The sequence below is a fragment of the Mastomys coucha genome, unplaced genomic scaffold (genome assembly GCF_008632895.1).
Source record: "Mastomys coucha isolate ucsf_1 unplaced genomic scaffold, UCSF_Mcou_1 pScaffold13, whole genome shotgun sequence".
Lineage (NCBI taxonomy): Eukaryota > Metazoa > Chordata > Mammalia > Rodentia > Muridae > Mastomys > Mastomys coucha.
Genome location: NW_022196895.1, coordinates 27828218 through 27842242, shown reverse-complemented (window position 1 = coordinate 27842242; position 14025 = coordinate 27828218). Strand labels below are relative to the sequence as shown.

Here is a 14025-nt window from a genome sequence, read left to right as displayed (position 1 = left end):
GTGTGTGTGTGTGCGTGTGAATTAGTTCCTTTTCAGTTCGTTAGATAATGGCCAACTGAAGTCTACATACCTAGTCTAGCCAGGTATTTCATTAACCTCATGGTAATCATGGCTATTTGAAGCATTAACTGTAGCTAAATGTGGAATGATAGCTTTATCAAAAGAAGTGAAAGAACTGTGACAAAATGTACTACATGAGAACCAGGTCACACGAATCCCCAAATACTGCTAGGAGCTGGGGTCTACTGCACAATCTCCTCCAGGCTGTAGAACTTCTCATTATTCTAATGCTTTTCTAGCTCTTTGCACAATGAGGATTCTGAGATGACATGTATTCCAAATGGATCTTGACAACCTCATTTCTTACATGCAGAAATGAGAAAAACTTCAAATGAGAGATGATTATATACTACTTAGATTCCATCATATTAAACATATCTCAATAAACACTTTTTTAGTCCATACTGACTAAATAACTGATTATGTTTGGGCTAGAGTGGAATCCCCCAGGCATAGTACAGGTAGTTACTCTACTCAAGGAAACTAAGACATGTAACTCCTTGATTGTTGAGTGGAAGCTGTGTATCACGGATCCCTTCTAGAGGTACAGTGGAAAAGGACATACCCAAGGGGAACATCAAGTCATAGCAACAGTGTGCATCCTTGATAATGAGATCCAAACAGCACTCTGAGCTTCTTCCACAAACCAGAAATCTGCGGTCTAATCACGAGGAAAGTATCTAACAAATTCTAGCTGAGAGACAGGTGACAAAATACAATGAAATCATTCAGAAACACAGAGTCTAAGGCAGTGGGGAAAAATCCTGGAAAATCTGACATGAAGAAAAACAGCTCTGAGCTGGGTGAAATGGTCCACTCCTTAACCCCAGCACTCCAAAGGCACACAGAACCCCAGAGGCTAGCCTGATCTATAGTGAGTTCTGGGCCAGCCAAGGCCACACAGTTGAGACTTATCTCAGAAAACAAACAAAAGAGCTTTGCATCTAGAATTTGAAAGCTAATCAAAGCCTTATTATAACAGAGGCACGAAATAAAGATCACAGGAACTTTTAAAGTTTTCTTTTTCTGTCCCTCCCTTTGTCCCTCCACCTTAAACCAGGCTAGGTTTGACACTGGAATAATCCTGCCTCAGCCTTACACGTGCCGGTCTAACAGGTTTGAACTTCTTCTTAAAAGAAAAAAGAAAAAAACCCAGAAATCAAATAAATCTTTTTTGTTAAAAGCCAAGTGTGTGGGCCAGGTGTGAGAGCACACACCTTAAGGCCAATACTCAGGAGATCTGCAAGGCTGGCAGATCTCTTGTGAGTAGACAGGGCCACACAATGAGACCTGTCTAAAAACAAAACTAACCTCATGGAGTTAGACAGTTGCTCAGTGGCGGATTACTTACCAACCAGATGAGGCCATGGGTTCAATTTTCAATACCACAAAACAAGGCAAAAATTATTCTCAGTCAAACAGATGGCTTTATTCTGTCCTCCTCTGAGCAGTGTCAGGAGTGAATTCTGGGAATCTAATGAGTATAACCTTCAGTAATTCCTTGCACAGGAAAAGAGTAACCCTTGGGCACAAACACTTGTAGTATCAGTATTCAAAGAACCAAAGCAAAAGGAACAAGTGTGAGAAAAGTCTGAGCTATAGAGACTGTGTGATTAAAGGGAGCTGGGGCTAGTTAGGGGGCAGTCAAGAACACTTGATGGGGGCTGGGTGACTGTTCTTCCAAAGGTCCTGAGTTCAAATCCCATCAACCACATAGTGGCTCACAACCATCTGTAATGAGATCTGACGCCCTCTTCTGGTGTCTGAAGACAGCTACAGTGTACATTATACAGTGTATAATAATAAATAAATCTTTGGACTTCAGCGAGCAGGGTTGACCAAAGTGAGCGGGGCCAACCAGAGCGAGCAGAGGTCCTAAATTCAATTCCCAGCAACCACATGATGGCTCACAACCATCTGTACAGCTACAGTATACTTATATAAATAAAATAAATAAATCTTTAGGAAAAAAAAGAACATTTGATGGATGATCCTGGAAAAGGACCCAAGTTCAATTCCCAGAATCTATAAGGTGGCTCCAAGAACCATGCCTAACTCCAGTTTCAGGGGACCCACCTCCCTCTTCTGACCTCCTCCAGAACCAGGCATGAACCTAGCACATATGCATAACACACATTTATACACATAATGTTTCAAAAAAAATTTCTTTAATAAATAAAGGAAATAACTTTAAAAGGTTAAATTGTAGGCTGGGATGATGGCTCACCAGTTAAGAGCACTTGTTAATTTTCCAGAAGACCTGGATTTGGTTCCCAGAGCCCATTTGATAGCTCACAACCGTCTATAACTCCAGTCTGGGGAATCTGATGGCTTCTTACTCCCTCAGATACCAAGTACACATATGGTGCACATACAAACATTCAAGCAAAACACTTACACAAGTAAAATAAATATATAAAGCTTTTAGAATTAGTTTTGTATGATAAAGAACACATAAAATAATTTGGAGTCAAGAATAATATATTTTAATACAGTTTAATTCCAGTAGGTACTTTTGTTCAGTACTCAAACCCTATACAATATAGGTAATAGTCAGAAACTTAAAAAAAAAAGTAAACCAAATATGCCTGTAGCTCAGATGTCATTGTACTGGCTACTCCTTGTGCAATTAGTGAGCATTTAGTAAGTCTGAATATTGGCATGCGTAAAATGGAGATTACTATTCAAATACTAGATTATTTCAGATATTAAATACATGAAACACTTAGCATCATGCCTGGGATACTCAATAAATCAGAGCTTTAGTTCTAATCCAATGTCTGTCTTGGAGGAGCTCACGGTGGGAATATTCCAACAGACCTAGTTACCCAACAGCTGCTGCCACTGGGAAGAACACAGAAGGCACAAAGTGGCTTGAGGGCCCTTTCCCAAAGTAAGTCCTTTCATTTCCACTTCTCAAATGATCCCTAAAAAAATAAAAGGACACTAGCTCTAATTCTCAGACACTAACTCTAATTCTCAGCATCTTAGCTTGTACAAGCCTCTGGTTTGGTTCCCAACACACTCTCGAACGGACACACAAATGCAAACACATGCACACACAATCAAGAACACAATACTTTTTACTATAGATTCCACTAGACTAAAATGTTATCTCCAATAGTAAAAATATATCAATCCCTCCCTTTTTACTTAAGGTGTAAATATTTGCTGGCTTTCTTTACATCATTTTCTCTATTTTAAAGTATGATATGGTATTTTATGGAATTCGTGAAAAGTAGTAATAGGTTTAACTCATGAATGTTTATTTTAACTGGTCACTTACCTCTAAATCTTCCAATGCTATGGACAACCTTAAACTATATGATTTGGGGGCAGGGGACAGTTCAGTGGTAGAATGTCTGCCATCTAGCAAGTATGAGAAACACAGATTTAAGTTGTCTACATGTACTTAACTTTTTTATTATTTTTAATTATGTGTATAGAACTATGTAAATTTGAGTGTAGGGGCCTGTGGGGGCCACGACAGGAGAAGATCATGGGCATTGGATTTTCCTGGAGCTAGAGTGACAGGAGGGTAAGTCAACTGATGTGGGCATGATGGGAAATGAACGCAGGTCCTCAGCAAGAGTGCTATGTGGTCTTGCCTCTGAGTCATCTCTACAGCCTCATACTGACATTTTTAAGAGGTGCCTTTAAAAGAAAAAAAAATGGAGAATTAAGATGGTCATGGTAGTAGTCCTGAGACTACTGAAAGCTATCTGAAAGACTGAAAGGATCACTTGAGTCCAAGGAGTTCTGAGCTATAGTGAACTATGGGGACCGGGTTAGCCCTAAATTTGGAAGCAATCTAATGACAGCCTAGGAGTGAAGGACCACCAAGCTGCCTAAGAAAGGGTGAACCAGCCCAGGTCAGAAACAAAAAGGTCAGGAAATAAAGAAATAAGCCAGATGTGTTGACATATGCTTTTAATCCCAGCACCCTTAAAGCTGACAGATCTCCCTAAGATCAAAGCCAGCCTGATCTACAGAGTTCCAGGACAGCAAGAGCTACTTAATAAGACCTTGCCTTCAAAAACAGCAACAAATTCAAAAGACATCAACAAAAAGCAAAATGATAAAAAAAGTAGGGAGAATGCTTGGCCAAAAACTAGAAATCTATTGCAAGGAAGTCTCAAATGTAAAAGCCTTGGCATGGAATCATGATCTCAATGCAAAATGAACTAACAATGGATACAAGTAATATCCTCGGTTACAGTCAAGGCTCAGCTCAGCAGATGACACAGTGGGCAACAGTGCAAGCCTCTAAGCCTGACTGTCTGAGTTCAGACACAGGGCTAACAAACAAAACCAACTCCTCCAAGCTATCCTCAGACCTTCACTAATATTCACACAGAGGTGGGTGGGTGGGTGGGTGGATGAATGGATGGATGGATGGAAACACAAGTAAAACTGCAGTAAAGGGGGTCTGGAGAGATGGCTCAGCGGGTAAGCGCACTGAGTGCTCTTCCAAAGGTCGGGAGTTCGGATCCCAGCAACCACATGGTGGCTCAAAACCACCCGTAATGAGATTGGATGACCTCTTCTGGTGCGCCTGAAGACAGCTGCAGTGTACTCATACACATAAAATAAAATAAAATAAATAAAAAATAAAAAAATTTAAAAAAAGAAAAAGAAAATTAAAAAAAAAAAAAAAACAAAAACAAAACAAACTGCAGTAAAGGCTCTTATGTTTAGTGGCAGTTCAATAACAAGGATGGGGCACAATATCGGAAAAGGCAATTGAACCCAAAGAATAAACTAACAGACTACCTTTGGTAAATGTGGCAGCTGCCTATTTACTCTGTGTTTGTTCCTCCCACTCTCCTTACTACACATATATTACAACAAGTTCTACCTTCTAAGAAAACAATGGACCTCAATCCAAAAGATGAGATAGCTAACCAATTTTTGTGCCTTTCTCCCCAGTCTGAAGCAGGCTAATTCAGACCTTGCACTCCACAGCCAGCTAGCCTACCTAGGGTAGAGCCTTGCGACCTAGGTGAAGTCTATTGTCCACCTGCTGAGCCTGTCTGCCTGAGCCACCACCTGCTGAGCCTGTCTGCCTGACAAAGCAACTAGATGTGGAAGAGGAGGCAACAAGATCCTGACATAGTGGGGACATGGGTTTCTCCATTTATAAACTCAGACTCCTAAGTAAACATTGAGCCTTGATCAGAAATTTTGTCTTGGTCTCATTCTTCTCTCACCCCCCCCCATTAAACCCCATCTTTCCTCTCAGGAACCTCATAACCTGCTGCTGGTGGCTACAAATTTTAAGAGTTAAAACAAGCTACTACTTAAATATATGACCGAGAATTGCTACAAATTTGATAAAACTTAAGTAGAAAGACCAAGAGCAAGTGGCTCTAAGAATAATAAATGTGAATATTGGAAGGAGCCAAACAACATATGCTTCAATGGCTATCCAAGAGTTTCAAGAGATTTTAACCACTAAAAGCAAACATACTGGACAAGGTATAGGCTAGTGGTAGAGTACTTATCTATCATGTGTCAAGGTCCTGGGTTCCTTCAACAAGGAAGTAACAAAAAACCTGGCAGAGAAAACAATGAAACAAACCACTAAGAAAAATGAAGTCCAGAAGACAACAGAAAGTAGGAAAGAGTTCTTGAAAAAGAAACATGACATGTAACTTGTAAAATAAAGATCACCAGATGTGCTGAGTATCAGACTCAACATCTGACTGATAGAAGTTCCATGAGCTTTAGAGAAATGGAAACAAAGAAGAAAAAATATTCAAATGGAATGAAGACTGTAAATTAAAGGAGTCCAAGAAAGCTGAAATTTAGAGTATTTTCACCTAAAAACAGAAAAGTAGTAACTAAAACTACCCAGGAGGGCTGGAGATGGTAGAGTGGTGAAGAGAACCTGCTGCTCTTTCAGGACCGGAGCTCAGTTCCATCGCCCACGTAGCTGGCCAGCTCACAACCATCTGTGACTGCAGCTCCAAGTGATCCACTGCCCTCTTCAGGCCTCCAAGGGCTACATACATAAAAAAACCAAAGTGTGTGCAAGTGCCTAAAGATGTCAACCTGCTCTATATAATAAGCACTAAGCCAGCTAGGACTATATAGTGAGACTCTGTCTCAAACTTGACAGGGGAAAGAAGGCAACATAAGAGTCAAAAAACAAGGAGCTCTAACTAGCATCTTGTCAACAAAAATGATGAAGGCCTTTCAGTTCTGGAAGGAAGTCTGGCATAGTGACAAAGGCCAGTAAGTCTTAGAAGCCAACATTTAGAGGCAGGAAGAACTGGACCTCTGTGAATTCGAGGTCCACATGGTCTGCATAGCCAACTAGAGGCCAGCCAGGGCTACATAATGGGACTATCTCAACAAACAAACAAAAACATTGTATTAAATACTCAAAGAATTCAAAGATTAAAAAGTGAATTTAAAAATTTCTGAGGGAAAAGCTCTTTAGACCCTACATCCTACTAGACACATGGCTCAGTGGTTAAAAGCACTGACTGCAGTTCCAGAGAAACTGGGTTTAATTCCCAGCAACCAAATGATAGGTCACAATGTATGTAAGTCTAGCTCCAGCAGATCTAGCACCTTCTTCTGACCTCCTTAGGCACCAGGCACCCATGTGGCACACAGGCACACAAGAAGGCAAAACACTCAAATACATTAAAATAAAAAATAGCTAAAATAAAAATTTTTTAAGTAAGATAAAATTTATTTGCTCAAAATGCAAAACTATCTAAACTTTGAGAATTGGGTCAGCAGTTAAGGGCACAGGCTGCTCTTGCAGAGGGCCTGAGTCCGTTCCCAGGCATCCACTTGGCAGCTTACAGCAGTCTTTAACTCACAGTTCCACAGGAATCCAGTGCTCTCTTCTGGCTTTCACAAGTCCCAGGAACACATACAGTGTACTTAGATACACACAGACAAAACACTCATACACATAAAATAAATCTTAAGAAAACAAAACCATAAAATTTGCAGATGAAAGTTTTACTGACACTTAGAAAAACAAGTAGAAGATAACAACTAGATGTAACCTAATTATGATACTTTCAATAGCTCATAAAATGAAAGAGTTAAGAAACTCACGGGACAGCAAGAATGTGGGTAAAGGTACTTGGTGTGCAAATTTAACAACCTGAGTTTGATCCCTGGAGCCTACTGGAAAGGAAGAAAAACTTTCAAAAGCTGTCTTTTGACCTCAATACATCACCATGACACACACACATTCAAACACATACAAAACAATAAACACTTAAAAGAGAATGCCAAGTTTAACTTAGCTTGATATTCAATGGGCAGAACAGTTTCCAACTGACACAGCAATATAATTCCTAAAGTCTAATTACAGTACTTTGCTCTTCAACTAGTAATAAAATCAGCCTTAGGAGAAATGCTGTTTCTTGCCGGGCTGAGGTGGCTGGCGGACTCCTTTAATCCCAGCACTTGGGAGGCAGAGGCAGGTGGATTTCTGAGTTCAAGGCCAGCCTGGTCTACAGAATGAGTTCCAGGACAGCCAAGGCTACACAGAGAAACCCTGTCTCGAAAAAACCAAAAAGAAATGCTGTTTCCTGGTTTCCAGTCCTTAGAATTTGTGTGTGTGGAGGGGTGTTGTCATGTGTGGCATGTACCCACATTTGTGTTCCTGCATGTGGAGGCCAGAGGATAACCTCAGCTGTTGTTCCCCAGGTGGCACATTCCTATTTATTTTATTTTGGTTTTTCGAGACAGGATTTCTCTGAGTAGCCCTGGCTATCCTGGAACTCACTCTGTACACCAGGCTGACCTCGAACTCAGAAATCTGCCTGTCTCTACCTCCCAAGTGCTGGGATTAAAGGTATGTACCACCACCACCTGGCTTATTTTTTTCTTTAAAGGTTGCTGGCCAGTAATTCTGATCTGCTTCCTCCTCTAAAGAAAACCATCATGCCTAGTTTTAAGTTTTTTTGTTTTTTCATTTGCTTTTTTGTTTGTTTGGTTTTTTGTATTGTTTTGTTTTGATTGTCTTTAATTGAGTTTGGAGGCCTAAACACAGGTAGCAAGTACTTCAACAACTGACCTATCTCTCCAGCCTCCACTTCTTAAAGTTAAAAACAAGAAAAAGAAGAAAAATTATTATATATCTTTTATAATGTGAAGAAAAATTAAAAGTAGGAAAGTGAAAGAAAAAAAATTTAGGAGGAACAGATTTCCTTCAGAAAGCTAATCATGAACTGAGAGATATACTCCCGAAAATCAGGGACCAAAAACTTAAGATGTAAGAACATGTAAAGCAGAGGCAGGTGGATCTCTGAGTTCCAGGTCAGCGTGAGCTACACAAAGAAACCCTATCTTGAAATAACAAAGAAAAAGGGAAAGAACACAAACATGTAAAGCAATAATAAACCTCCTAAAATAACTAAAATTCATTTATACAAAACCAGGAGACAGAGGTAGAGGGGCAAGATCACTGAGCTGCTCACCTTTCAGAACAGGAAACAAAAACACACTATGCCAGAAAATAGAAAGTCTGTGATTTGACATTCTAATAACCAGAGTTTTAAAACAAAAACTATCTTTGGAGATCTCTAAGAGAAGACTGGCATATTCCCACTCCTTAAATGGTCAGAAAGAGTTAGTACCTTGTATTACTTTTGTAATTTAAAATTTTAAAGTTAAAAATCTGAAGAGTAGTGCTAGAGATAGCTCAAGGGTTGAGAGCTGACTCCTTCTGCGGAGGATTTGAATTTGGTTCCCACAGAGTAGTTTCAAAGCTCCAGGGGCTCCTGTGCACAAATGATCTGTATCCATACTCCAAGGGGGACACACACACACACACACACACACACACACACACACACACACGAAACTAATTCTTCTAAAAACTGGAATATGGAGGAGCTGGAAAATGGTTTAAAATACTTGATCTTCTTGCAGAGAACCCTAGTTCAGTTCTGAGCTCCACAGGGTAGCGTACAACCATTCTTTAACTAGCTTCTAGGGGGTCCGGGAGATGCAGTGTCCCACAACACAGAAGGCAAAATACTCATATAAGTAAAATAAAAATAAGGTATTCTAATTAAATAAAGAGATTACCTAAAAGAACCTTCTTAAGTACTATTAATGGCTTCTGAAGACAATGTATCCTCCCAGGGAGGGTGTATAATTACACACTCTTATGTTATAAATTTAAAAGTTAAGTTTCCATGAGGAGATACAAATATACAAGCACACAGAAACTTAGAATGAACTTTTGTCTTAGTGAAGCCACAGACAGTAGAGCATATGTATAATGTAAAAGACGTGCGCTCCAGGTCGCCATGGTTTGTGTCCCATACCAGCCACTTTACTGAGTGAACTCTTGCCGTCTTCTCATCCCTTGCTGCTTCCCCCCCTTAAACAAAAACAAAACAAAAACCCTGTGTCCTAGCAAAATACAAGGACTTTGCTTTAACTCCAGACCATGTGGGGTGGGGGGTAGGGGGAGTGCGTGCGTGTGTGAGTATTATGGTAGCCACACGCTATAAAACATTACACAGCAGTCAAAGGCAGAGAAGGACAGAGAGAAAAGCAAAGATCACCTGAGCAATGTAATGTAAACTCCTTTCTGAGGTAATTTTTTAGAACATTTTTTTTAATATCTGTAAAAGAATTCTAGGAAGATATATAACACAGTCAGGCATGTTGATGGCAATCCCAGTACCATGGGTTCAAAGGCAGGGTAAACAGAAGTTCTGGGTCATCCTCCACGCTACCTATCAAGTTTGAGGCCAGCCTCAACTCCGTAATATTCTTGTTTCAAATAGAGAAAAAAGGGGGTAGGGGACTACGGAGAAAACTATTAACAAAATGGCAATCACCTTGGTGACAGGACTGGAAAAGAACATTTTACTATTTTACTTCCACTTTAAATTTTCAACAAATCCTCACGACAAAAAGTAGAAATTTTCAGGAAAAATCACGTCTGCATTAATCTACCCAGTTCTTTTCCAGAGCATAACCTTTCTCAAATAGCAGTGATGTTTGAATGGACCTTACATCTGTCCAATTCTAACTTCTATTGGATGCATAAAACAGAGTCTATCTGTTACTGTGCATGACTGAGGGCAATGCATCTTACACTGTACTTGATCTTCTGCCAGGTTGCTTAGGAAATGGAGCTGCTCATAAAAATCAAATTACAAGTGAGACTCTACACAGGTCAGGAATGTCTGCCCTTACTGTCATCCATTGTGAATTTCCCAACCTTCCAGGAGAAGACTTGCCAACACACAGTAGATCCATTTCACCAGGTAGAATGGAAACCTGGTACAGCATATACCAAGCAGGGTCCTTCAGTGTGCTTTTTCCTTGTGTTGTATCTGTATAACCAGAGATTATGCATCCTTTATAAGGAAAGCATGTAGAAATCACATGGTCAATATGCCCCAGTGAAAATAATGCTGGTTAGTCAGGTATGTGCAACAGGGAGGCATATTGTTGGGGACTTGTGTGATGTCAGGATGTGTACCAGTGTGGTTTCCATAGCCTCAGTCATCAGAAGGAACACAGAACCAGAGTCAAAGCAGTGTAGGAGCACAAAGGCCTCTCACCCTCTTCTTAGGCAAGAATGTTTCTTCAGGTTTGGAGAGATGATCCAATGGTTAACAGCACTAACTGTTCTCACAATGGACTCAAGTTTAGTTACTAGCACTTCGCATCAGGCAGCTCACAACTGCCTTGACCTCCAGATCCAGAAGATCTGTTGGTCTCTGTTGGTACCTGCATGCACATGGCATATATAACTCCTGTAGGTACATACACATACATAAACTTTGAAAAAAAATTGGTTTTCCCCCAACCCCCACCACCACTGCACAGTCTTAGGAATACCAGTAATAAAAGAAAAACCTCAAAGGATGATGGGAAAAACAGGTTGGAAGGCAGCAGAAGTTGATCTAATACTCATAGTAGAGGATCTGGTTGCTCTGTGTTATTGAACATTGTGCAGCCCAGTGTGGCCTAGAGCTCATTATATAGTCCTAGCTGGTATCAAACTCATAGGAGTCCTCCTACCTCAGCCTACCAAGTGCTGGGGTTTGAGGCCTGCACCTCAGCCACAATACCAATTTGACCCTAATTAAAATGATTGTTAAAAACGTTCAAATTAGGAGCCAAAAATGTGAGAAAGGTACTTTCCACGTGAATCTGACAAACTGAGTTAAACCTCTGGATCCTGCAGTGGCGGGAGAGACCTGTCTGGAAGCAGAATCTGTCCATTAACCTTCATACCCTGTACTCAACCCCCGCCACACACACACCCCGTTTAGGATTCAAAGAGAGGTACAGCAGTAAAGCTTCCTTGGTAGAATGCTTGCCAGGCACTCATGAAAGTTATATTCAATTCCCACCACTGCATATACTGGAAGTTCAGAAGCATTCTGATACATAGTAAGTTTGAGGTAGCCTGAGATACATGAAACCCTGTCTTTAAAACAAAGTTCAAAATAAACAACACATATTTCAAGACACTATAAACCTACTGAAACATACTAATGGAATGAAAATTTTGCTATAAATCTATATAATAAAACTCAGTATAATATCTCAATAAACAAGAATTTACCTACCTAGAACTTTAAAAAAGTAGCCAATGGGTCAAGAAAGACTAAAAAACCATGTATTCAAAGACCAAACAGAAGGTCCAGTATGGTAGTACTCACCCATAATGGCAGTATTTGAGAAGTAGAGACCAGAGACCCACTGTATTGTGGGACTCTGTCTCCCAAACACACACACACACACACACACACACACACACACACACACACACACACACACACAGTAGTGGGCACAAGCAAACAGTAAAAATAAACTTAGAGATGGGAAATCTGAGTGAAATTTCCTTAAGTAAGCCCATAATTCTGACATAAGGGCAAAGATATAAAAATTAACATAAAAGAGAGGGTTTTAAAGATCTCTAATGATAGCACAGATCTTTAGTCCCAGCACTTGAGACAAAGGCAGCAGATCTCTGGCCAGCCAGGACTTTATCATCAGACCATGTTTTCTCCTCACAGAAAAAGGTCAAGTGAACCGGGCAGTGGTGGCGCACGCCTTTAATCCCAGCACGTGGGAGGCAGAGGCAGGTGGATTTCTGAGTTCAAGGCCAGCCTGGTCTATGGAGTGAGTTCCAGGACAGCCAGGGCTACACAGAGAAACCCTGTCTCGAAAAAAACAAACAAAAAAAAAGAAAAAGAAAAAAAGAAAAAAGAAATAGAAAAAGAAAAAGGAAAAAAAAGGGGTCAAGTGATATTTTATATTTATATGCATTTGGCTTATACATTTACTTATGTATATGTAATGATATATTTAAATGTGAAAAATCCCTGCTAAAACAGTTTAACCATACCCCATCCTAACTCTCAACTCAATCTTTCCCCTTAAACAAATCTTTTACTAGCTCCTAATCACTTCCAACCCACTCTTAAGTCAGCTAAAATGAACATTCTTTCCCCACACTTATGCTATCTATACCTTTTAGTATCTTCTCTTGGTATATCTGACATAATAAGCAAGACAAGTGTATTACCCTATCCTGCACTGACTGACTGAGCAAAGCACCATTAACCATAATTTAGACCCAGACACACAAGCTGAGACACCTTCCCTCCTGGCAAAGGCAGGATTCAAAGCCAGAATTGTTGGCCACAGCGGAATAATGTTTGAAGTAGATCAAAGAGACAGAGCTCAGGAGGTTGCTTAGTGGTTAAAGAAATGGCTACAGAAGCCTGAGCAGAGTGTAGATCATCCCCCGAACCCACATAAATGTCAAGACAGTGTAGTGGTCCACCTGTAATCCCAATGCTCAGAAGGCACAGATAGGGACTTACAAACACAGGCTGGTTGATCAGAGCAGGAGGACAGACAAGCTCTGGATTCAACTGAGACCCTACCTCAATGAATGGAGTAGAGAGCGACCAAGAAAGACTCCTGACGTGGGCCTTAGGTCTCCATAAGCATGTGCACTTGCAACACAGACATACCCACACAAGTGAACATGCATGCATACACAGTTCATGAACCTATACACATGAAAAAGTTATTTAGTCTTCGTTTGTTTTATTCATGGTTTTTCAAGGCAGGGTTTTTGTGTGTGGCACTGGTTGTTCTAAAACTCATTCTGTAGACCAGGCTGTCCTTGAACTCAAGAGATCTGCCTGCCTCTACTTCCTAAGTGCTGGGGTTAAAGGCTTGTGCTACTGCCACATATGGTTAAAAAAAATTAAAAAGAATCCAAGATTCCCATAAACAGAAACTATGTACCTAGAATTCTGGAGCTGCCAGAGGGAAGAAGGTCAGCCACTATAAATAGTAGTTATATTTTTTGATTTTTCTGTTAATGTTTTTAATTATATTTATTTGGGAAAGGGCACACACATATCACTAAACATATATGGAAGTCAGAGGACAACTTTCAGGACTTTGTTTCTCCAGCATGTGGGTCCTAAAAAAAAAAAATCAATCTCAGGTTTACATCAAGCTTAATTTTAATTGTCAAGTACATTTCCCTGCTAAGTCATCTTGTCAGCTCTGTTGCTGTATTTTAAAGAGAATGATACACCTAATAGTTTATTCCCTTTAATTTTTCTTCCTTCCTTTTTTTATTTTGTTTGTTTTGAGAAGGGGTTGATTTTCCAGACCTTAATCCCTCCTTTCCCAAAAAAACATAAGACAGAGTAGACCAAATAATATGTATTTTCTGATTCACAGAGAAGGGAATTCTAGAAGACTCTGATATATTTTCATGTCAAGACCAAATTATCAAGTACTAAGTAATAAAATCACTGATAATCACACTGAAAACTGTTAAAAGTACAAAAGTGTTTGCCTTCACTACTCAAATACTTAGCTAGTGAGTTAGCTCTCAAAAGAAAATGAAGTCAAACCAGGCGGTGGTGGCGCACGCCTTTGATCCTAGCACTTGGGAGGCAGAGGCAGGCGGATTTCTGAGTT

General features: G+C 40.1%; 1 protein-coding gene across 5 annotated transcripts in view; it reads right to left on the bottom strand.

Annotated features, from left to right (window-relative positions):
• Wdr33 (WD repeat domain 33) overlaps positions 1 to 14025 on the bottom strand; it is a 104284-nt gene that overhangs the window by 42315 nt on the left and 47944 nt on the right. The window contains exon 8 of one of the 5 annotated variants that reach the window (XM_031365220.1): positions 2524 to 2987. The exons of 2 other annotated variants lie outside the window; for them this stretch is intronic. In XM_031365220.1, coding sequence (XP_031221080.1) covers positions 2977 to 2987 — 11 coding nt within the window. In that variant the 3' untranslated portion in view covers positions 2524 to 2976. Of the gene's footprint in view, positions 1 to 2523; positions 2988 to 4659; positions 10392 to 13414; positions 13517 to 14025 lie in introns of those variants that run through there. 2 more of the 5 variants (XM_031365218.1, XM_031365219.1) reach the window with 2 other exon arrangements.